This window comes from Tamandua tetradactyla, chromosome 1 (genome assembly GCF_023851605.1).
Source record: "Tamandua tetradactyla isolate mTamTet1 chromosome 1, mTamTet1.pri, whole genome shotgun sequence".
Taxonomy (NCBI): Eukaryota; Metazoa; Chordata; class Mammalia; order Pilosa; family Myrmecophagidae; genus Tamandua; species Tamandua tetradactyla.
In genome coordinates this window covers 227,389,280-227,415,680 of record NC_135327.1, presented here as the reverse complement: position 1 = coordinate 227,415,680, position 26,401 = coordinate 227,389,280, and the positions used below count along the sequence as shown (strand labels likewise).

The following is a 26,401-nucleotide window of genomic DNA, read 5'->3' as shown; positions in this document are numbered from 1 at the left end:
CAGAGCTACAACAGAAAACAGATATCTTTTTGTTGTTGTTGTTGTTGCTTTTTCTTTTTTTAAATTAATTTCTTAATTTTTAAAAAAATATAACGACAAACAGATCATTCTTAACATATGATCATTCCGTTCTACATATATAATCAGTCATTCACAATATCATTATATAGTTGCATATTCATCATCATGATCATTTCTTAGAACATTTGCATCAATTCAGAAAAAGAAATAAAAAGACAATAGAAAAAAATCCATACATCCCATACCCCTTACCCCTCCCTTTCATTGATCACTAGCATTTCAATCCACTACATTTAGTTTAACATTTGTTCCCTCTATTATTTATTTTTATGCTGTATGTTTTACTTGTCAACCCAGATATCTTGAAATAAACCTTATTATTGATATACTATGAGGGAAGTATTACAAATTGATGAAAAGGAAATGAATATTCAATGTTGGAACGCCTGGGTATGATTTGAAAGCTAGTGTGCTCTCCACTCTTCCAGCCCTCCAGACCTTCTGAGAGCTTTCTAAGTGCCCAAATCCCTATATTACATCTTTACCTGTTTAAAATACCTAATTTCTCTTTTCTTCTCTGAATCCTGACTGATACATTTCTAAAATAACAGCTAAATCAGTCATACTTTTAAAAGTATTTGCTTAATCTGCAAAAGAAAGGGGCACTGTAATATCACATGAGACATGACTTTAATAGGTAAATAGATTTAGAAACTTGCTTCACAGCTGAAAAAAAAGTACCTGTTTCTTTAACGTGCCTTCAGAGGGCAGCAGAGAGTCGTTTACACTTGCTCTTATCCAAAAGTGTATCTTGGGTTGTTTTTCCGGCGCTCTCTCTTCCATTCTTTCTTATGGCTAAGCTTTAACAAACTGGGCGAGCAGGCACAGAAAAGCTGCCTTAGGTCATGGACCCATGTCAAGAAGCCAAAGCAAGATTCAAATAATGACTTTTGTATCATTAAAACAATTATTTAATCAGATAAGCCAGCTAACTACAATTATTACATTGTTGGCTGAGCAATATTTAACAGCATGCTTATGAAACAGGAACGAATATAAAGATTTCATCCTTTCAGGGATTTCTGCTACTAGAAATATAAAACATATAATAAAGAATGACATTGATATATGTAGACATATTTTTTGAGCAACTGATATGCACCAGAAATTGTGTCCCAGAAATAGCTGAAGGCAAAAAGGACTACAAAAGCATGTCCTGAAAACAAACATGGCACTCTGACATACCCTCCCACTGTACACAGCAAAAGTTCCAAATGAAGTAGATGAGACGCACCTGAAAGCTGACAAGCATGTACGGAACTATTAGGTCAAAACAGAAGTAAATGCAGAGACCCAGAGAAGTCAGACTGGCCCAGCCTTGGTGCAGAGGGCAGTGCTGACCAGGTAAACCTGAGCTCCAGGCTGCACCTCCTCATGGGGCACAGAGGAGAGGAGACAACCCAGGCCTGCCCCAGAAGGGGGTCTAAACAGTAGGAGAACACCTGCAGTAGTTTGGAGCTGTTTTGTACCAGAAAAGGCCATGATCTTTTAATTCATCCCTGTGGTGCAGACCTATTGGGGGTGTTTCAGTTGGAGATGACCCACGCCTTGTCTTCATCCCCATCCTGGACCCCTGTAATAAGAGGACAAAGGACACAGAAAAATCCCCAGGCGCTCAGAGAAGCTAAGAGATGAAATTAAGAGAAGCTCTCACCCTCTCATCTATGGACATTTGATCTTTGATAAGGCAGTCAAGCCAACTCACCTGGGACAGAGCAGTCTCTTCAATAAATGGTGCCTAGAGAACTGGATATCCATATGCAAAAGAATGAAAGAAGACCCGTATCTCACACCTTATACAAAAGTTAGCTCAAAATGGATCAAAGATCTAAACATTAGGTCTAAGACCACAAAACAGTTAGAGGAAAATGTAGGGAGATATCTTATGAATCTTACATCTGGAGGAGGTTTTATGGACCTTAAACCTAAAGCAAGAGCACTGAAGAAATAAATAAATAAATGGGAGCTCCTCAAAATTAAACACTTTTGTGCATCAAAGAACTTCATCAAGAAAGTAGAAAGACAGCCTACACAATGGGAGACAATATTTGGAAATGACATATCAGATAAAGGTCTAGTATCCAGAATTTATAAAGAGATTGTTCAACTCAACAACAAAAAGACAGCCAACCCAATTACAAAATGGGAAAAAGACTTGAACAGACACCTACCAGAAGAGGAAATACGGATGGCCAAGAGGCACATGAAGAGATGCTCAATGTCCCTGGCCATTAGAGAAATGCAAATCAAAACCACAATGAGATATCATCTCACACCCACCAGAATGGCCATTATCAACAAAACAGAAAATGACAAGTGCTGGAGAGGATGCGGAGAAAGAGGCACACTTATCCACTGTTGGTGGGAATGTCAAATGGTGCAACCACTGTGGAAGGCAGTTTGGCGGTTCCTCAAAAAGCTGAATATAGAATTGCCATACGACCCAGCAATACCATTGCAAGGTATCTACTCAAAGGACTTAAGGGCAAAGACACAAACGGACATTTGCACACCAATGTTTATAGCAGCGTTATTTACAATTGCAAAGAGATGGAAACAGCCAAAATGTCCATCAACAGAAGAATGGCTAAACAAACTGTGGTATATACATACGATGGAATATTATGCAGCTTTAAGACAAGATAAACTTATGAAGCATGTAATAACATGGATGGACCTAGAGAATATTATGCTGAGTGAGTCCAGCCAAAAACTAAAAGACAAATACTGTATGGCCCCACTGATGTGAACGGACATTCGAGAATAAACTTGGACTATGTCATTGGTACCAGAGTCCAGCAGGAGTTAGAAACAGGGTAAGATGGTGGGTAATTGAAGCTGAAGGGATACAGACTGTGCAACAGGACTAGATACAAAAACTCAAAAATGGACAGCACAATGATACCTAATTGTAAAGTAATCATGTTAAAACACTGAATGAAGCTGCATCTGAGCTATAGGGTTTTTTTTTTACTATTATTATTACTTTTATTTTTTTCTCTATATTAACATTTTATATCTTTTTCTGTTGTGTTGCTACTTCCTCTAAACCAATGCAAATGTACTAAGAAACGATGATCATGCATCTATGTGATGATGTTAAGAATTACTGATTGCATATGTAGAATGGTATGATTTCTAAATGTTGTGTTAATTTCTTTTTTTTCCGTTAATAAAAAAAAAAAAAAAAAAAAGAGAAGCTCTCAGAGAAAAGTACCAGTGAAGCTGAGAGAGGAAGTCACCAAAGCCAGAAGCTGAAAGAAACAAAATCTGGGAGAGAAGGATCAGTAGACACCAGCCAGATGCCTGGCCATGTGCCAGAGGAGCCAAGGATGCCAGCAGACTGTCTTCAGAGAAGGGATCGTCCTGTTGATGCCTTAATGTGGACATTTTCACAGTTTAAGAACTGTGATTTGTAAGCTAATAAATCCCTATTGTAAAAGTCAGCCCATTTCTGGGAGACTGCATTCCAGCAGTGTTAGCAAACCACCCGTTAAAGTTGGGGCACAAAGACCATGCTCCAAGTGTAGGACTGAGGGAGAGAGATAACCACCCCGAGTCCCACCACCCTACTCACCCCACTGCAAGTGAAGCTGCCTCCTGTAGGGACACTTGGATCTAAGTCCAGGGAAGGAAAACATTTTTTTTCTTCTGGAAATTTATAGCCCCCAAGACAGTTCATTCAGAGTTTTGTGGCCCAACCCCCCTACTCTCTGGATGTCTAAAATCCTGCAATCTGAGACTCAATTTAAGTGGCTGCTGACCCAGAAGTCTGCAGGGCAAACACACACCTTCTTTAGAAGGAACCACTTCTATTCCAGGCCTCAAAGAATTCCCACAGATAAGGTCCGAAGAAATGTGAGTTCACAGTCAAAATTCATGAACTTTGAAAGAAATGACATGTCATGTGTGAGATGATCAACTCGTATCAGACTGTTTTGCTGGAAGATTGTGAAGCAGACTCTAAGTCAAGTATATTTAATAAGTTTATAGAGGTAACAGCACTGAAATTATAAGCAAAGAATAAAGGCCACAAAAACAATCAGGCAGAAGTGCCGACTAAGCGTTAAAAAAATGTAATGTGATATTTGAAAATTCAATAAAAATGGATAAAATAGTAATAACAATATGTAGGAAGCTTAAAATACCTTAGAACAGTAAGATATTTATGAAGTCTTTATTCCAACAGATTTTTGAGCTTAAATAAATGGATAAACCCCAATAGTCTTATAATCATTAAAGAAGTGGAATAAATCCAAAATAGATCAATCGATTCAATCCATCCCTCCAGGCCCAGCTGGTTTCCCTGGTATTTCTAAATGTTCAAGGCAGAAATCTTTCCAGTCTCCCAGATAATAAAATAGGAATAACTTTCCCCAATGAATTTTGTGAATCTGTATAATTTTGGAAGCTTGGTGTTCAACAAGGACAGTATAAGGAAAGAAAAATGAGGTCAACCCCACTTATAAACATAGTTTTAAAATAACCTAAGCAAAAATGTTAACGCACTAAATCCAGCAAAAAATGAAGGAAAAGAAACACAAATGATCACGTTGGGCTTACAGAATGAGGTCAATTTAACATTAAAAATAAATGAAATTCACCACACCAATAGATTAAGGGAAAAAGTTCATAAGGCCTCTCTTTAGAAGCATAGAACTCCACATTTATTAAATGACCCTAATTTTTTTAAAAGTCTCTTAGTAGTAGAAAGAATATCTACTTAGGAAATAACTACAGCCAGCATTATATGTAAAATTGAAACATTGTATTTATTCCCTTTAAGATGAGGAGCAAGGCAAGGATGCTTACATCTGTGTTTTACTGAACATGATACTGAATATACTGCCAGTGCAGGGAAGCAAAAATAAACAAACAAATGGTGTAAGAGTTAAAACTAAAGTTACAAAAAATTATTCACAACTCAAAGCCCCCAAAAGTCTATAGATAAATTATTAAAACAAATACAAAAATTTAACAAGATTGCTGATCACAAAATCAATATATACCAATCAATTGCACTTCTATAACCAGTAATGTATGCCCAGAAAATGTGATTTTAAAAAAGATATTATTTACCATACTAACAAAAAGATAAAGTACCAAGAATAAATCTAATAAAATTTTATAATACCTTTATGGCTATAATTATAGAGTTTTATTAAAAACATTTTAGAAGACCTAAGTAAATGGAGAACTATGTCATGTTGATAATTTGGAAAACTCAGTATAGGAAAAATATCAAATTTTCCTCTAAAACGGTTTATAGCTTTAACACAACTCCTAGATTTCTGATGAGTTTATTTGTACAATAGAGCAGATTTAGTTTTAAATGTATATAGGGGGAAAAAGCCAACAGTATTCAAACCACTTCTGAGGAAAAAGAAAATGAAACAACTTACCCAAAATTATCAACTTAAGGCCACGTGGTACTGCCCACAGGATGGGTAATCTAACTGACGGAACAGAACAAAATGCCCCCAGTCCGTCCTCCATGCACACATGGAAACCTGATTCAGAGCAGACTCTTTTCAATAAATTATCTTGTGACCTTCGGACATTGCTACAGGAAAAAAGAAAGAAATTCCTACCTCACGCCAACACCAAAAATCAATTCCAGTGAATTAAACACCCGGATGTAAAGGGCAGTATTATAAAGCTTTTAGAAACTTCAAAATATAATAGTGTTTTTTTAAAACATAAAAACAAAAACAAAACACAAAATGTGGAAACCTGAGGGAAAAGATTGATGTTTGATACATTAACATAAAAAAAAACTTTGAATCATCAAAAGCACCATAAAGAGTGAAAGGCAAAGAAATGAGAGAAGATATTTGTAACATATATAACAAAAGGTTACTATCTGTTTTAGTTTGGAAACTGGTGGAATGCAATATACCAGAAATGGAATGGCCTTTAAAAAGGGAATTTATTAAGTTGCAAGTTTACAGTTTTAAGGCTGTGAAAATGTCCAAATAAAGTCAAGGCTATAAAAATGTCAAAACTAAGGCATCCATAGAAAGATACCTTGGCTCAAGAAGGCCAATGATGTTCAGGGTTTCTCTCTCAGCTGGACAGGCACCTGGAAACATCTGCTAGCTTTCTCTCCTCATTCCATAAGGTTCTCTGGGGGCACTTTTCTTCTGCATCTCCCAAGGTCTCTGGCTGTGTGAGCTTTGTTGGTTCTAAAGCTTTTTCCAAAATGGTTTCCTCTTAAAGGGCTCCAGTAAGCAACCCCACCTTGAATGGGTGGAGACACATCTCCATGGAAACCACCTAATCAAAAGGTACCACCCACAATTGGGTGGGTCGCTTCTCCATGGAAACAAAGAGATCCCACCTGGCAACAATGATTGAGGATTAAAGAACCTGGCTTTTCTGGAGTACATAGTAGCTTTAAACCAGCACAATATCCATAATATATTTTTTAAGTACTCCTATTAATCAATAAGAAAACAAACACTGCAAAAAAAATACTGAATGAGAACTTCACATAAGAAAATTAAATGGTCAATATACATATGAAAATATGGTTATTCTTAATAATCAGAGAAACACAAATCATAACCACAATAATACAATTTCATGCCCATCAGATTAGCAAAAACTAAAGTCCAGTGAATCAAGTCTCAATGAGAAGCAGAGTAGCAGATATTCTTATGTTCTACTACAGGGAATATCTATTATTATAATCACCTTGGAAGACTATTTGGCATTATCCAATAAATCTGAAAATACACATGCCCTCCACTCAACAATTCCACTCCTAGGAATATACTTCAGAAGAACTTGTACATGTGTGCATAAGACTGGAGCAGAGCTGTTTGTAACAGCAAAGAAGTATTGCAATGACAATGTATAAGGAAATTAACCAGTGAAAATGAACGAATTGTGGGTACATACCATAACATGTATGACTCTCAGGAAAATAAATTTTTTTTTTTAAAGAAAAAAACAAGCCGATAAGTTCAGTGACTAGAATGCCCGTCTTCCATATGGGAGACCAGGGTTTGATTCCTGGCCATGCACCCAAAAAAACCAAAAAAACAAAAAACAAGTGAATAAAAATGCATACATACAACACTATATATAATATTACATATATATAATTATTTTTATAAAGTTCACAGTGTCAAATTTAATAATATTTTGGGAATAGAGATTTATATGCAAACAACCAAAAGGGGGGTATTGAGCAAAACACAGATTCATGATTGTGGTTATCTCTGGGCAGGAAGGGGAGAGAGATGGGATTGGGGACTTCAAAGACAGTGGAAATGTCCTTAAATTACAAAGTTGTTAATGGAAATTTATTATGTATGATTCTTTATGCCATACACATTTTATAAATATTCTTTTGTCCCTATTCAAAATTACCAAAGGCAATTTAAAAACTATAAAGTGATCATACTCTCAGGGAATTTCTATCACATTTATGGACGTGAGTTGTTTTGTGTAAGAACTTAATAGTCCGCAAATTAAACTAGATTCAATAAATATGTCAAAAAAGCAGGGTTGAAACATGGGAACATGAAATTTTTTAAATGCAGAATATTTTCTGATCTTTGATTCTCTCCCTCACTTCCGACACCATGCCTCAGATTCAGTTGGTAAGCTGATGGCGGATTAAACCTCTGGACTTAACTGAGAAGAGAGAAGCCAGCTCAGAGCACATCACCAAGTCCACAGGCTGACCGCAGGCGCACACACTCTGCTCTCCTGCCTCCCTGTCTTCTCAAAGGCCAGCCAGCCCCTCCATGGATGCCGAGACCCACCCTCTACCCTGGCCTGCTCAAAGTCTCCTTCCTGAGCATTCTCTTCACCATCAATTTATTCTGCAGTATTGGGTCTTCCCTAACAGAACACAAGCATTCTGCAGAGTCATCTCTCTGAAAACAAAAAGTCCCTAGGCCTTACCTTTCCCTCAAGCTATTCCAGCCACAGTCCCCTTCTTCATGTCCTCAATTCACATTCCATCTACTGCCCACTCCAACTGGACATCCATCCCATCACTCCACTGACGGGCTCTTGTTCAGTTCACCCATGACGACTACGTTGCCAAATCCACCTTAGGTTTTGGCTCTCAGGCAGCATTTGATACGGTTGAACATGTCATCTTTCTTGAAACATTCTCTTCTCTTGATTTCCATGACACCGCACTCTCCTGGTTTTCCTATTACCTTTCTGACAACTTCTTCTCAATCTTAACCTTCTACTCTGCAAACACAATCTCTCCTTCCAGGATCCCACCTCATCCATGCATTTAAATACTCTCATGATGATGATGGCTCTCAAATGTGTATCTCTAGCTCAGTGTTACACTGTCCTTTAAACGCACATATTCAAATAACCACCTGATAAAATCAGCAAGAAGATGTTAGGGGGTATTCACTCAGTCATTTGTTCAACAAATAATACTGAATGTTTTCTTTACGCCAAGCAATGTTTTAGGTGTTGCAGATATATCAGCGACAGTGCAAACCAAGAACTCTGCCTTTGTGGAGCTTAAATTTAACCAAAAAAAAACAAAACAACTTTTGGTTTCCACAGTAAAGGGAACTATCCATCCAGCAGTTCAAACCAAAAAGCTAGGAGTTATCCTTTTTATCTACAGTATGGACAGATGAGTAAAAAATACGGATAAAAACTAGACAAATAATAATGGGAACAAATGTCAAAATAAATTAAGTAGATTGAAATACTGGTGATCAATGAAAGGGAGTGGTAAGGGGCATAGGAAAAAAATAGGGGGTACAAAGGTTAAAATATATTGGGTATGGGCAGGCCACGGTGTCTCAGCAGGCAGAGTTCTCGCCTGCCATGCTGGAGACCCAGGATCAATTCCAGGTGCCTGCCCATGAAAATATATATATTTGCCCATTTTTATTTTCATATATATATATAGGGTAGATGGAAGCACTGGTGGTCAATGAGAGGGAAGGGTAAGGGATATGGTATGTATGGGTTTTTTCTTTTTTCTTTTAATTTCTTTTTCTGGAGTGAAATGTTCTAATAAATGATCATGGTGATGAATATACAACTACTTGACAATATTGTGAGCCATTGATTGCACACCAAGTATGGAATGCTCATATGTTAAGGATGTTTGTCTTTGTATGTTATTTGTCAATAAAAATGTATATATATATAAAAAGCTAGGAGTTATCCATGAATTCTACCTTTCCAATGCCTCCCACATCAAATCCCACTGGCAAGTCTTGGCTCTGCCTGTAAACTACATCCCAAATCCACCCACTTCTTTCTGTCCCCCTCTCCTTTGTGACCCCCACTTAGAGCCACCACCACCTCTCATCTAGATTATGAAAAGAACTTTCCACTCTTGTTGCTTCCACTCCTGCCCCCCTATAGTCCATTTTCCTCACAAAAACCATAATCATCTTTTTAAAAATGCAAATGAGATACCACAGCAAACTCACAGAAAGAACTAAAATTAAAAGGACTGATACTAGTGTGGTGGGTGGGTGGAGGAACTGGAACTTCCATACACTGCTGGAGGGAGTAGAATTTGTCCTAGCTTTAGAAAAGTTAGGCATATTTATGCAAACATGCATGTTCTTTGACCCAGAAGTTTTTTATTCCAACAGTCACCCAACTGAAATGCATATATATGTACCTTGAAAGACAAGTACAAGGAAATTCTTTTTTCACATCGTTTGCTCATTTCTTATTGGGTGATTTGGCATTATCTTAATGGAGTTCTGAATGTATTGGGGATATAAATGCACTCTCTCCATATTGCATTGCAAATATTACTTCATTGTCCTTGAACTAGTTTTTAGTTGCTTTTCTTGTACAAAAGTTTTTCTTTTGCCCATTTTTATTTCCCTTGATGGCCTTCGTGAAATGACTCATGTGTACAAAGCCCTTCCCCATTTATTTCTTTGTTTATTCTTTCAACACATGCTTATTATCTAGCACCTACTATGTGCTAGGCATGGTAGAGGTACAAAGATAAAGCTTCTGCTTACACAGAGCATAAACTCTAGTGACAGAAGCAAAACACACCTACGTGGATAAGCAAGAAAATTTCAGACAAGGTCCCTCTTTTGAAGACAACAAAATGGGGTGGGGGTGGGGGCAGCTAGAGAGGAACATTGCTCCCCGAGAGCTGCGCCAGAAAGGTCTGGGGGGCTGAGGTGGAGGAGCCCTGGGGGTGGGAGAAGCCCCCAGGGGCCAGAACATGGCCTGGAGGACACTGGGGTGGGAGAAGCCCCCAGGGGCCAGAAGTTGGCCTGGAGGACACTGGGGTGGGAGAAGCCCCCCAGGGCCCAGAAGATGGCCTGGAGGACACTGGGGTGGGAGAAGCCCCCCAGGGCCCAGAAGATGGCCTGGAGGACACTGGGGTGGGAGAAGCCCCCCAGGGCCCAGAAGATGGCCTGGAGGACACTGGGGTGGGAGAAGCCCCCCAGGGCCCAGAAGATGGCCTGGAGGACACTGGGGTGGGAGAAGCCCCCAGGGGCCAGAAGTTGGCCTGGAGGACACTGGGGTGGGAGAAGTCCCTCAGGGGCCAGAACATGGCCTGGAGGACACTGGGGTGGGAGAAGTCCCCCAGGGGCTCAGAACATGGCCTGGAGGACACTGGGGTGGGAGAAGACCCCAGGGGCCAGAAGATGGTCTGGAGGACACTGGGGTGGGAGAAGTCCCCAGGGGCCAGAAGATGGCCTGGAGGACACTGGGGTGGGAGAAGTCCCCAGGGGCCAGAACATGGCCTGGAGGACACTGGGGTGGGAGAAGCCCCCAGGGGCCAGAAGTTGGCCTGGAGGACACTGGGGTGGGAGAAGCCCCCAGGGGCCAGAACATGGCCTGGAGGACACTGGGGTGGGAGAAGCCCCCAGGGCCCAGAACATGGCCTGGAGGACACTGGGGTGGGAGAAGCCCCCAGGGGCCAGAACATGGCCTGGAGGACACTGGGGTGGGAGAAGCCCCCAGGGCCCAGAACATGGCCTGGAGGACACTGGGGTGGGAGAAGCCCCCAGGGCCCAGAACATGGCCTGGAGGACACTGGGGTGGGAGAAGTCCCCCAGGGGCTCAGAACATGGCCTGGAGGACACTGGGGTGGGAGAAGTCCCCCAGGGGCTCAGAACATGGCCTGGAGGACACTGGGGTGGGAGAAGTCCCCCAGGGGCCAGAAGATGGCCTGGAGGACACTGGGGTGGGAGAAGCCCCAGGGGCCAGAAGATGGCCTGAAGGACACTGGGTTCCACCCCAGGGTCATGGAAAGGTACTGGGGTTGTCCAGAAGGAGGGCTCAAGGGCTAATGTGCAGTTTGCCAACAGTCATTTTATGACAGAAAAGTTAAACTACACCCAAGTAGTCTTCCATGCACTTTTCTACCTTCTTTGTGCTTAAATTAAGGGGAATTCTAGACATCATGTCACGTATTCCTAAATCTGTCAGCATGAATCTGTAATTAGAGACATTTTCTGACATAATCACAATATCAGCATCACACCTAACAAAATGAACAAATAATTCCTTGATGTTATTTAATGCCCAGTTCATAATAAAATCCCCCCTCCTTTCTCAAAGCTTATTTTTTTTCCAGTTGGTTCAAATCAGGATCCAAACTACCTTCACTTGTTGCGCTTGGTGTTTCCCTTTTATTCTCTTCTAATCTAGAGCAGGCTTCTTTCTTTTTCTCCTTTATCTTTTCTCCCTCCTCTCCACTACCCACGTGCCAACTTAAACTGCTCATCACTCCTCTTTCTCTTTCCTCCTTCTCTTCTGCTTTCCTTCAATAAATAGTTATTGAAGACCTTTCCTGAGTAAGCACTGTGCTGGCACCAAGGGACTCCAGGGAACAAAACCTTCCTGACATCTGTCCTTGTAGAGGGGTCATCCTTATCTCCGCATCTTCTATGCATTGCTATAGGAGTTACCACTCCAAAGGATGATAAGTCATGCCTCTCACCTGCTTAGAAAATCCAAGCACTCCCTTACAACCTACAGAATGAGCTTCAGACACACAGCTTGCAACTGATTTTCAGCTCCCCTTTTGGGCAGTTCTGTGATCCTGGGCAGGTTAGACCTGGCAGGAGATACTTGGGCTTCATCTCTGGGCACCCCACTTTAGATGAGCCAGACAACACCCTTGTAGCAGCAAAGAAATAATCGCACTTGACTTTCAATTAGCAAGACAAGTAAATGAAAACATGAGGCTGCGAGCAACTTCGGTTGGAAACACCCTCTCTGAACCACAGCGAGCACTGAAGAATTTGGTTTGGACCCCAGTTCTTGCTGCGTGCCCAGAGTGCTGCCCAGCTTTTTGTAAGGACTGAATGCCTCAATGGACTTAAACTCCTCAGTATGGGATGGTCCAGAAGGCCAGCATTCCAAGAGTGTGAAGATGAAGCGATAGGCTTCCACTTTGGCCTTAAAAGTCATGCAGTTACTACCTCCACTGTCTGTGCTTGCAAGCCAGTCGTGAAGACAGCCCAGATTCCAGGGAGAGAGGATTAGATCCACCTCTTCGGGGCAAAGAGGCAAGATACCACCGCAGAAGGGGAGACGGACTGGAGAGATGTGGAAACCAACTGCCAAAGGACAGGGACCACTGGCCAGTCCTGGGACGCTTTGAGATTCGAGTGACTAACAGTGGCTTAAGTACCAGCACCTTACTAGCTCACAAAACGAGCGGGCCAGAGGCAGGACTCGTTCAGGGCTAATTCAGTTGCTCAGAGATGCCATCCAGGACCCTGGGACTCTGTTTTCCACTCTGCCACCCTCAGCACACCCAAAGGATCTCAGTCGTTGGTGTAAGGAGGCTACAGCAGTTCCAGGCATCAGGAGGAGATGTCACAATGTCAAGCAAAGAAAGTGGAGGCTTTTTGCTTACTGGGTGCAGAGTTTCTATTAGAGGGGATGAAAAGTTGCAGTAATGGATGGGGGTGATGGTAGTACAATAATTTGAAAGTAATTAATATCACTGAATTTCACACTTGAAAGTGTTTTAAATGGGAAATTTTTAGTTGAATATATCTTACTACAACTAAAAAAAAAAATCTTTAAAAGAAGGCTGTTTCCTCCCACAAGTGTCTTTTCTTAGGAAGAACAAGCTCTCGTACAAACCTCATGGCCAACTTCCCTTCGAGACCCATCTGCCAGGACGGGTTACCACGTGGTGCCACAGCCAAAGGGGAAGTTGGGAAAGGAAGTAGTTGGTGTTTTAGCATCTGTAGTAGGAAGTGCTGCTGCAAATATGAAAAGGAGTGGGGAGAAGGTGAGCTGGAGGAGAGACAGCCAGTGGTATCTGCCCCAGGACAGCCAGCTGCTCTTACAGTCCACAACTGTGGCCGACCCTGAGCCGATGGCACGGACGGGACATTTAACAAGCAGCAACATAATTACAGACAGACATGCTAAGTGCTGTGGAAGGAAGTTTGCAGTCCGTGAGCAATGAGCTGTAAATATAAAATATTTCTTTATGGAAATACATTGAAAGGAAAAGTGAGCTCAGAGTCATAAGCACCAAAAGGAAGTACGAGGTACTTACCAAATCTGAAAAGGAAACCAATGGCAAGTATGGATTTCCCTGTTATTCAGGAGCATGAATCACTGTGCCAGGCAGTAGGATTCTCCCCATGGTTACAAAATCTCCTGCGTCATGGGTCAGAGACGCTTCCCTGGGATTTACAACAGGCCTGGGGGTCTGTGTCTTAAGACTCTCTGATGTTCTTCCACACAAACCCACTCTGAATTACTCCTTCACTTGTCCAGGGGCCTTGGGTAATGGACTGGAGTTTTCTGGTCTCTAAGAAAGGACAGTGTGAAAACCCACCTTATACATTCCTTTGGTGACAGCTATGGCATCAGCTAACTGCTGGTTGAAGGATTTTCTCATGTTATCCTCATTCTGCAAACCAAAGATAAATACAGTGGGCACCAATATATATTCCCAAATATGACTCATACCACCAGGAAGGGATTCATACTACAAAACCATCATTTAAATCGATCACAACCTCCAGAAACCTTCCATTTGTCATTTCTTTCATACTACCTCAATCCAAGTTTTACATAGATTTAACCAAACTCAATAGAGAGGCCATCTGGATAAAATAAATAAATACGGATAGTCTGAATACTTTTATTTTACACATCAATCAAGATTCTTTTATCGCGTATCGTCAGTTTATTCGAACACCATAACTACATGGAACCTTGAATAGGGAGTGAGATCTTGTTGGTTTGTACAGGTTAGTGTGATGCCCTGATACATCTCAGGGTAATGTGGGCAGAAAATGAAAAAGTATTAGCAAAGTCCCCTAGAGGGACTGGGGGAAAATGTGGAAATATTCAACTTCCCCATTTAGGGAATTCCTGATATTCTCACAAGCATTGGGACTGCCAATTAAATAAGCAAAGCTCTCAATCTCAGGACCTGCCCTTATGAAACTTATTCCTACAAAGGAGAAGCTAAGCCTACTTATAATTATGCCTAAGAGTCACCTCCCCAGAGAACTTCTTCTGTTGCGCAGATGCGGCCTCTCTCTGGAAGCCAACTCAGCAGGTGAGCTCACTGCCCTCCCTACCCCTGACATGGGACATGACTCCCAGGGTATAAATCTTCCCGACAACATGGGATATGACTCCCAGAGGTGAGCCTGGCCCTGGTATTGTGGGATTGAGGAGGACTTCTTGACTATAAGGTGGAAGAGAAATAAAACAAAATAAAGTTTCATTGGTTGGGAGATTTCAAGTAGAGCTGAGATGTCATTCTAGAGGTTCTTCTTATACATTATATAGATATCCCTTTTCAGTTTTTAGTGGACAACAGTAGCTTGAAGGAAATACCTGAAATTGTTGAACTGTAATCCAGTAGCCTTGATTCTTGAAGATGATTTCATAACTATAGAGTTTTAGAGTGTGACCATGTGATTGTGCAAACCTTGTGACTGCCACTTCCCTTATCCGGTGTATGGACAAATAAGGACAAAAATTAAAAAATAATAGGGGAAGCTAGGGGACAATGGATGTTTTGGGTATTCTTTTTCATTTTTATTCTATTTTTATTTTTACATGTATATTTTTTTGGTGTAATTAAAATGTTCAAAAATTGATTGTGATGATGAATGCACAACTATACTTGTTGATAATACACTTTGGATTATTCTAGGGTATATGAATATAATTCAATAAAATTGCATTAAAAATACTTTTATCGTCTTCCTAGTACTGCTTTTAGAAGTAGTCAAATCTATTTGTAATTCATATCCTCTTTGGAATGAGATATATGCTCATGAAAAGAAATCCAGGTGTCTAATCCATACACCACAGTCATTTTCTTGTTAATCAAATACTTTGATTATATCTGTTTAGAATAATAATGAAAGACAGTATATTAAAAAATACTCTTGAATCTGATATCAATTCTGATTCCAACATGAAGCGTAAATGACCAATAGGTTTAGAGGTAGACATGATGGGATTTAAATATCAGCATACCATTTACTACCTGTCAGACTGGCAAGCTCAATTTCTCTATCTGTAAATATGAGGTAATATGATTTCCACTTTAGGACTGTTGAGGGGTTAAAGAATAAATACATTCAGAAGACGTACTTGTATGGGTGGTCAATACAGGAGATTTTTGTTTGTTTTACAGAAGAGAAGTAACAGTGATACCTCTTCTTAGTGAACAATGGGGAAGTTCTTGGAGCAGCAGAGTTTTCATGTCTTTGGGTCTTACAAGCCATCAAAGCACAAATAAAGTCATATAAAATTGTATTTAAGAGGGTGGTGTGATGGTGGCTCAGTGGCAGAATTCTCGTCTGCTATGCCAGAGACCTGGGTTCGATTCCTGGTGCCAGCCCATGCCAAAAAAAAAAAACATTGTATTCAAGAGCAAGAACTCAACAGGCAGACTGCTGGGTTGGAACCCAAGCCCCGCCACTGCTTAAGGGGTGGTCTGCAGTAAGTCAGTGAACCTTTCTGCAACTCAGTTTCCTCATCTGTGAAATAGGGGAATAACTGCACCTACCCCATACAATGGTCGGGAGGGTTAAATGTGTTCTCATACAAAGTGATTACAGAAGCTCCTAACACAGGTAAAGGTATTAGCAAGGAGACATGACATACGCAAATGAACCAGCGCTCATAAATCACTCAATTGAAAACTGCACTACAAGCACACTTAAGTTTAAGATCCAGCTTCAAGCAGATGAAGGAGAGCCCTCCTACCTGTTGATAATGCTTTTCAATCGTGAGGATTCTGTCGTGCAGAACGCTGAAGAGCTTGAAAGCCTCCTCTTTCAGCCGGTCCTCAAATGTCAATTGAAGCAATTGTTTGATGAACCCAAAATCCACCTGAATGGATTTAATAATCTAGAAGTTGAAAAGCATACATTACTGTAGAGAGCAGGGGTCCTCTGTGTAAAGATTCTAGTGCATTTCCTGTTTCTGGGAACACAACTGAGGTACTTGGTCAGGGGTCTGAGCTGCCTTTGAAGGATGACCTCTCAAATGTTTGGGGCCAATAATTCTGTCCCATGGTGGACAGACTCTCAAGATGGCAGCTAGCCTGCTAAGCTAACATATGCTGATGGAGAAAGGAGATGAAGTTCCGAGCAGAGTAAAATACTTTCAGCATGCCTCAAAGGTGCAATTTTCAAGTTAGATCTCAGATCAGAAAAGATTGTGCAGTGTTTGTTGAGAATATTCTAGCCAGCCACTTTTGTATATAAACAGTGTTGAGTAAAAAAAACACCTGAGATATATTCAAAGCACACTGTCTCTTTGTACCCCCTCTTCCACTCATTTAAAACATACTAGCTAAGTAGTTTTCCCCTGCCCTGAACAGAAACTTGGGAAAATTCCATGACTTTTCTTCTCATTCATGGAATAAAAAGTCCTGCCATCACTCAAAGCCCAGCCTCAACATAGCATTTAGAATATGTTTACTCTTCAAACTTCATTCAACTCCAAGTAAAGGGCAGGGTTGGCAGTTGCCTGTCTTTAGAGGAGACTACGATTTGCCCCTGTGCTCTCTCCTCCCTCCCACACCTCTTCACCCATGCCCTAGCTGCTGTATCAGACTCTATCAGGGTCAAAGCGGAAGAGGACACAGACCATGGCTGTACCTATGCGGCGGGGTGGTTCTGCCATGGTCTGGCAGGGTGTGAGAGCTAACCTTTCCTCCCTTGGGTACAGGCATAGCAGGGACCCTCATCATTTCTGCAGATGCAGACTGTCTAAGCAGATGTCTCTCTCCCCTGGGTGATCACTCACTCCTTCTTCTCCCCCCTCCATGAACCTGGAGATTATGTCTTTCTCGTCACTGCTATTGGGGATCCTCTGTCCTTCTAGATTACTCGATAGGAGGCCTCTCTCTCCTGGACCATCTGTTCCATAGGAAACAACCACATCTTGCTCACCTCAACACTTCTGGAAGTACAGCCCGATGCCAACTCGACACTCTATCTTCTTGTCACAGATCACTTGAGCTTCCTTAAGCATGGATCAAACACCGGTACCCTGTGTCTTCCAATAGCAGCACACAAAGTTTGAGATCCACAGATGCCTGCCTTATTCGCCGTGATGTTGTGGAGACAGCCACCCTTTGCCCATGGGGAGCATGGAATAGTTCTTTCCAAAGAAACCTCTTCAGTACTTTTTCCTCTCCACCCTCTGACTTCTTTTTTAAAAAAGTATCCTTGACTTGATTCATGGGCCATGAGTCATGGCTCTGATGTGCAACCATTTCCCCTGACAACTCCTGGAAATGCAGTCTGACTCTAACTTGCTTTGGGAGCTGATATCTGGGATACTGGATCCTGGGAAGAATCCCGTTTTAATATGCTGATGCTATGTTGAAAGTTTTATTTTGCAGGTGGGGGTATCAAGATTGGTGACAGGTTCAACCTTACACAGGAGGCAAGTGGGTGGTCCAGAATTTAAAATCATGACCCTTCTGGAGCCCACACTTCTTTCTCTATACCTAGTGACCAAATTAAGATGGCTACAAATTCAGAAAGTCATTAAAAATATTCTGGAGCAAGTAAGGTCTTAAGAAATTCCTTAAATCCTAATATACCAGTAGAGATGACTTCATCTTTACAAGATACAACTGTGTGTGTGGACTGCTTATTCTGATCAGGGGAGGCACAGGAATTCTAGCATGGCCAAATAAGCTCCTATAGACTCAACATCCCATAGACAATAGCCATAAGCCCTAGATTTAAAAAACATAATTTCAGGCCAACTATTCTAGAGAATAGTTTAGAGAATACTTCCCAACTCATTTTGTGAGGATAGTATAACCTTGGTGTTAAGACTGAACAACAATATTATAAGAAAAGAATATTACAGAATAATCTCACTTATGAATATAACTGGAAAATTATGTTCAATAAAATAACAGCAAACTAAATGCAGAAATGCTAAAAGAAATATTATGATCAAGTTGGGTTCATTGCAAGATTTCAAGAATGATTTAATATTTCAAAGCCAACAAATGTATTCCATCACATCGTTGAATAAAGGAGAAAAACTATACGACCATCTGATCCATGAAAAACATTCAAATTCCATCCTTCATACTAAAAAAAAAAAGCCTCTTATTAATTAGAGCTAGAAAGAAACATCCTTAACCTGATTAAAAATCAGGTTGGAATTCACAATGAGATATCATCTCTCACCCACCAGAATGGCCATTATCAACAAAACAAAAAATGACAAGTGCTGGAGAAGATGTGGAGAAAGAGGCACACTTATCCACTGTTGGTGGGAATGTCAAATGGTGCAACCACTGTGGAAGGCAGTTTGGCGGTTCCTCAAAAAGCTGAATATAGAATTGCCATATGACCCAGCAATACCATTGCTAGGTATCTACTCAGAGGACTTAAGGGCAAAGACACAAATGGACATTTGCACACCAATGTTTATAGCAGCATTATTTACAATTGCCAAGAGATGGAAACAGCCAAAATGTCCATCAACAGAAGAGTGGCTAAACAAACTGTGGTATATACATACGATGGAATATTATGCAGCTTTAAGACAGAATAAACTTATGAAGCATGTAATAACATGAATGGACCTAGAGAACATTATGCTGAGTGAGACTAGCCAAAAACTAAAGGACAAATACTGTATGGTCCCAATGATGTGAACCGACATTAGAGAATAAACTTGGAATATGTCATTGGTAACAGAGACCATCAGGAGTTAGAAATAGGGTAAGATAATGGGTAATTGGAGCTGAAGGGATACAGACTGTGCAACAGCACTGAATACAAAAACTCAAAAATGGACAGCATTATACTACCAAATTGTAATGTAATTATGTTAAAACACTGAATGAAGCTGCATCTGAGCTAAAGTTTTTTTGGTATGTTTTTTTCATATATTTTTTGTATTTTTTATTTTTATTTTTTCTTTATATTATCATTTTATTTCTTTTTCTGTTGTCTTGCTATTTCTTTTTCTAAATCGATGAAAATGTACTAAGAAATGATGATCATACATCTATGTGATGATATTAAGAATCACTGATCGCATACGTAGAATGGAATGATTTCTAAATGTTGTTTTAGTTTTTAGTTTTTTTTTATTTTTAATAAAATAAAAATTTTTTTTTTATTTTTATTTTTATTTATTAAAAAAAAATCAGGTTGGAATTGAATTAGAATTTAGTTCAGTATAATAAAATTCCAAATAACAGAAGTATAAATGAGAAATAAATTCATTCTCCTTTCACTAGAAATCTGGGTGGGTACAAATGACTTCAGAACCTTGCTACTCTTCTGTGAGTCACCTCAGCCCCCTGAACCACACGGTGGCATTCATGTTATAGGCAAAGAAGTAATGACACCAAGGAAGGGAGAGAGGAAGGGAGAAAAAGTGGCAAAGGAGCTTGAGAGTTGTGTGTTACAGAAGGCTCTCCCAAACTGTCTTACAACATTTCCACATAAGAACTATTGACCAGAACTTAGTATAAAACTTTTCTGAAGGTATCATATACAAAAAAAGTAACTCAAGTGGGTCAAGGACCTAAATTAAAAGCATAACACTTTTAAGGGAAAAGTATAACAATTTTAAGGGAAAATATAGAGGAAATATGACCTTAGATTTGGCAGTTCCTACTAATGACACTAAAACCATGAGCAACAAAAGAAACAAATGGATAAAATGGACTTCATTAAGGTTGAAAACTTGTGAATCAAAGGACATTATCAAAAAAGTGAAAAGCCAACCTACAAAATGGGAGAAGATTCTTATCTAAGGAGGGTTTAAAATTTATAATATATAAAGAACTGCAACAACTCAATAAATAAAGATAACCTATTTAAACTGGGCAAAGGACTGCAAAGAAGATATCCAAATGGCCATAAGCACATGAAAAGATGCTCAACACCGTTAGCTATTAGGGAAATGCAAATAAAAGGGACAGTGAGATTCCACATCACAACCACTAGAATAGATATTATTTAAAATGCAGAAGATAATAAATGTTGGAGAGGATGCAGAGAAATAGCTACACTCACATTGCTGGGAATGTAAAATGGTGTCGCCACTATGGAAGATAAGTTTGGCAGTTCCTCACAAAGTTGAACATAGAATTAAATGACCCGGCAATTCCACTTCTAGATTTATATCCAAAAGAATTAAGAGCACAGACTAAAACAGATATGGGTGCACCAGTATCTATAGCAGCATTATTCACCATAGCCTAAAGATGGAAGCAACTCATGTCCATCAATGGATGAATGGATAAACAAAATGTAGTACATCTATACCACGGAACTGTTCAGTCATAAAAAGGAATGAAGTTCTGATAACATACTACAACATGGATGAATCTTGAAGACACCATTTTGAGGGAAATAAATCAGACTCAGAGGGACAGATATTCTATGACTCCACTTAAACAAAACAACTAGAACATACAAGTGCATAGGGACAGAAAGTAGAGCACAGGTTGCCAGGGGTGAGGGGAGGGGGCAGGGGGGTTAGTGCATAAATGGGTGCAGAGCTTCTGCTCGGGGTGTTGGGAAAGGTCTGGTAGTGTGATGGCAGCACAACATTGTGAATGCGATTCACACCTCTTAATATTGCACTCGGAAGTGGTTAAAATGGGAAATTTTGAATTGTATAGATGTTACCACAATAAAAAGTTTTTTTTTTAACTTACTGGTGGGAGTGTAAATTGGAATAATATCTATGTAGAGTGATTTGACATTAGCCTTTGAAATGACTAATGCATACATCCTCTGACTCAGAAGTTTCACTTTTAAGAATTTACACTGCGGATCTACTAGCACATAAGTATGCGCAGGATTATTCATTGCAGTTGAAGATTAAAAATGACCAAAATGCCCATCAATAGGGGGAGCATTAAATATATGCTGGGCATTCACAAAATGTAACACAATGTTCTTGTGAAACTAAATAAGGAAATTCTTCATGTACCGGTATGGAATGATTTCCCAGTTATATTGTTAGGTAAGGAAAAAACAACCAAAAATAAAGTACAGAAGAATATTTATACTAGTGTGTTACTTCTTGTGACCATTTTATTGATTAGGGATTTTAATAAAACTTGATTTCTGACGCACATGAAATGTTCTGTCTCTTCGCAATAAAAAAAGAAGATCCAAAGATAATATGGTAGAATGTCCAAGATTTGGCAAAGCTGTCAGTGGGTAATCCAGTCACTCATTCTCTACATTCTTCCATATGCCAAAATCAGTTTATCATTTTTTAAATATCATAAATAGAAAGTGTTTACAAATGTTTAAAGAATTCTAGAGAGTGTAATTAAATGCTTCACTAAAGAAGTTGACATATATATGAATGATATAAACAAGTCATAAATGTAAGTAGTAGCTTTATGAATAATTATAAAATTCAAGTCCAGTTCGTAAAAGATGTTAATAAAATTGCAATAATTTCAGTTCTGTCTATTTGAAGGACATAAGGACAAAGAATACCAAAATTATCTCAGAAGTTTAGAAATAAATCAAGATTTACCTGCACTAGCTTTTGTGTAGTTGAACTCAACTCTTTTATCGGCAATATTTCACTGGATTCTGTTTGCGTGGCATGGTCTGTGGTGAAAAAGCCAATCTTTAAATTATCTGAAATGTTAAGTCTGAAAATAAAAACAGGAGATAAAGTTTGCTTTATATAATGGACAGTTCCACAAGTTACATGTTAGGGCATGCATTTTTGTGTAAATCATGAGGTATTTTGCGTATCCTAAGGGACTGGTGAGTGAAGAAAGCTTCGTTGAGTTATCTGCTGTGGTTTGGGGTTTTTCCCAGACCTGATGGTGCTCCCCGAGGGCAGCCCCCCTTCTTGCTCCTCAGCTGTTCGTCCTCAGTGCACCTCGGGGGAGGTGACCTTCCCCTGTGCCACAGGGATCTGATCTCTAGTCTCAGGCCATCCTGCTTAACCCATTGCCACCGGCAGTGAGTGTGCAGGGTGGACACGTAACTCCATTCTGGAGACCCCAGGAAAGGTCCATTAGGGCTTGAGGGAAGGCAGGAGGAAGGAGGCAGCACAGATGAGGTTTCCTTTGCAACATCTAGAAGTGACACCCAGAGCTGCTACGGTCCCCTTGTGACCACACGAGGGGCCAGCCAGAGGGCGAAGCCAGTACATGGACGACAAGCTTTGGAGAAGATGGAGATGATTTTGATCGAAGACTGCTGGGCAAAGACCTCGTTCCTGTGGCCTTCCTTTAAGGTCGGAGAATGTGTTCACTTACTGCTGGGGTTTCGGCCAGCTGTAGCCGAAAGCACCTTTACCGACCATCTAGCTATATGTCATTAGGGAAATTACTTAACTTTTCTGTGCCTGATGGAAAATACAGCGTCTATTTCAGAGAGTTACGGAAAGGATTAAGCATGTTCATACTTGGAAGTATTTTGCATGCTGCGTGTCATGTCCTAAGCCCTCAGAAATCTTATCCGTTATCACTGCCTAGAGCTGATTGTTACTATATTTGAAGCACCATGCTTTTTTATCATATGCAGGTAGGGTGGGAAACTGTTAAAGCACAGCAATATTTAAGTTGATATTTAAAACCTTTTAGCATCCCAAAGAACGATTTTTAAGTAATCTCACTACATTTTCACCTAAGCGTCTGCCCACGCGTTGCTGTGGATGGTGACAGAGCCCATGGCAAGCAATGGCATCACAGGGGCGGGCGGGGGACATCACTAACACTGCCCATTTCAATTTCAAAGAAGTTTTCTCCACAGAAAATTTTATTTCAGGACTGCTGTAATTATTTCAGGACCCCTATTTTTTTCTCACTAGCACAGCCCTGCTGGGAAAGGCTCCTGGGCCCCCAGTGTCCCTGCACGTTCTTTCCAGGAATGACCCAAAGCCCTAGCCACTCTCCCCAGGACATTTCTCTGGGCTGTGTTGGCAGCAGGCAACCTTGAACAATGAGGCATGGTCTTCCCCCTCCCGTCTCCCAACACACACATACACATAAGACAGGCTTGCTTTTGCTCCCGATCAATGTGGTGGCTCCCCCAGGCTCACTGTGTGTATCAGAATCAATTGTGGGTCCTTTGAGTCACACTCCTGGGCCTCGGGGCCATACACAAAGGAACATGATGGTCAGATAACTGCGTTTGCCATAATAAAGTCTTTGGTCTCCGCCTGAGGAGGCTTTTTCCAACACCCAAGAAACAATAACAGGCTAACTGTTACTGAACCTTGGTAGAGACTAAATGCCTACCCATGGGACATCAAGGGACCACATGACCTGAGTTTTCCACAATGAACTCGCTCTTACCTGACCCACCAAAAATAAGGTTGGGTGCACACGGCCTCAGTCTATCATCAAGTGGAAATAGCATACGAGACCAGGCTCAAGCAGAAGGACAGAAAGTGACAGGAGCTGGTAGCTGAGACTCTGACACCGACTCCTGCTATGTCACCTCCTCTCTCTAATCCATACCTACAGCCTCATGGGAAGTTCCTGAGGACTGGCTGACTGAGGAAGGAAAAACCCAAGCCTGGCTAATGGAAGTATCTTCCTCCAAAGGTGGACACCCGCCATCTTACTGCCCCACTCAAACCTGCCCTTGAAGTACAGCAGGGAAGGAAAATTATCCCAGAGAACAGAACCCCAAGCACTGAAGTTGCCCACTCTTTTGGCTGACGGATGGCCAGAAGTACATACCTACGCTGATTTAGGGCAAGTTGCTGAAGTTTTGACGAGATGGTCGAGAATTTAGAAGGAACAAAGTTGGAAGTTTGGTGACAAGTAAGTCTAGGGCAGAATTCCACAGGTAAATCTTAAAAAAAATTAAACAGATTATAAAGATAATTGTGTCCCATGTGGATGCTCACCAAAAAGTACAATGCTTCTCCAAAGATCATCCACCAAAGAAAAAGAACTCTACTAGACTGACAAAATGACATGCTCAGTTTCTTTCTATAGCTACTTCAGTGCTTGTTCAATGGCCCTTCAACTAAATGGCCCAGGTGGCAGGGATGAAGTTCAAGAAAATGGTCTATACTGACCCCCAAGGTGGCAGTATCAACCAGGAGAATAGCCAGCTACCTGAGCAGGCTGATAACTCTAGCCCTCTCCCTCCTGAAGGAGACAGAGATTCGTCCTTGCTGAAACAGCATGTATTTTGGATATGAATGCATTCCCAGCACACAGCACATCTGCCAGAACCGCCATCCATGGTCTCACAAAATGCCTATCCATCATCATGGTATTCTATGAAGTGTCACTTATGATCAAGGAATTCATTTTGTAGTAAAGGAAGTACAGCAATGGGCTCGCATCCATGGAATTTACTGGTCACATCCCATATACCATCACCCAGATGTGGCCGGCCTAACAGAAAGGTGGAATAGCTTATAAAAGATGCAGTTAAGAACCAATACCATGACAGGATGGGGTTCTGTCTGTGCGATGCAGTGTATGCTTTGAATCATCATATGGTACTCTTTTCCCACAGCCAGACCACATGGGCCCAGAAGTCAAGTGGTGGAGGCATTATATCACTATAATGCCTCCTGCTCCACTCACAACATTTTCACTTTCTGATCCAGTAATTTATGATCTTGATGATCTGCTGATTTGGAGGTCTTAGTTCCCAAGGGAATAATCTTTCACCAGGAAACACAACAATGGTTCCATTGAACTAGAAGAAGAAACTGCCACCTGGCCATTTGGGGGTTCTTATGCTTCTCAACCAAAGGCAGAAAACAGGGTTATTCCATTGGCTGAAGTGGTTGATTTTGATTTCCAAGGAGAAATTGGGCTGTTCGTAAACAATGGTTGAGAAGGGTATGTCTGGAACCCAGGGGATCCTCTGGGTGCCTCTTAGAATTCCCACTCTTGACCACAGTAAGCAGGCTAATGGAAAAATACAGTAGCTCAAAAAGGGCAGGGCTATGGAGAACTCTGGACCTTCAGGGACGAAGAGCTGCACCACCTGGCTGGATAAAGAGACTTCCCTCTGCACCTTTCAGCAAGTCTCAGTATCTTGGCCATTCAGCATGCATCCTGCAAACCAGCTCTGGTTCACAACTTCTGGCAATTTCTTCATCACCAGCTGGCTGGGAGTTTCTGTGGTAGAGGTGTCCTCTCCAAGGAAGTCTTAACCTCGGTGTTTGGAGGTGTGGGCATGGAGAACTCTTCTAAGTTCTTTGTTCTCTCCCTGTTTACTTGTCCTTGCCCCAAGAGCAATTAGCTGCGCTCTGCATTTCTATTGCTACACTCCTTAGTCTGCTTTCACAACTCTTAGTAGTTAACCACCTTTTACTATTTAAAAATCCTTATTATTAAATTTTCTCTGTTCAAATGCCTAGTGTGTTTTTTCCCTCCTGTTTGGACCCTAAGTGCTACATCAATAAAATAAACACCAATAGATAAAAGTTACACACACACCACCTGACCTAGCCCAGATGTTTTATATTTTCAATCCCCACATATTTAGCAAGTCCAGATGCCTCCTTTCTCATCTAGCAAGGTGTGCCCTTTACTACCCCAGCACTAAGTTGCTCCTTTTTACTCTTCAATTTCACTTTTCATTAAGCTTATGTATTTACTTTTTTTCCTCCCCATTTTAAGCAAATGACCTATTATGAGTTGCAAGCTTATGGAGTGTGGATAGTTTTTATTATAAACATATATTTTTTCAGGATATGATGCAGAAACTTAGAATGATGTTTTCAGTTATTCCTTCTGGTACCATAAAGAGAATATGTAATAAAATATTTAACAATCAGATCCAACAATTTTTATGGATGCTTCCTCCAGGGTGTCTAAAAATAATTACTTCCTATTTATTGAGTGCATGCTTAACTTGTGCCCTACACT

General features: G+C 40.7%; 1 protein-coding gene across 5 annotated transcripts in view; it reads right to left on the bottom strand.

Annotated features, from left to right (window-relative positions):
• The window catches only part of C1H10orf67 (chromosome 1 C10orf67 homolog), a 195,678-nt gene that overhangs the window by 133,032 nt on the left and 36,245 nt on the right, over nucleotides 1–26,401 (bottom strand). The window contains exons 4-7 of one of the 5 annotated variants that reach the window (XM_077153972.1): nucleotides 24,242–24,356; nucleotides 22,072–22,192; nucleotides 16,282–16,407; nucleotides 13,880–13,954 (exon numbers count right to left, since the gene is read on the bottom strand). In XM_077153972.1, the coding sequence (XP_077010087.1) occupies nucleotides 13,880–13,954; nucleotides 16,282–16,407; nucleotides 22,072–22,192; nucleotides 24,242–24,356 (437 nt within the window). Of the gene's footprint in view, nucleotides 1–13,879; nucleotides 13,955–16,281; nucleotides 16,426–22,071; nucleotides 22,193–24,241; nucleotides 24,357–26,401 lie in introns of all 5 variants that reach the window. The other 4 variants (XM_077153963.1, XM_077153976.1, XM_077153997.1 and 1 more) reach the window with 4 other exon arrangements.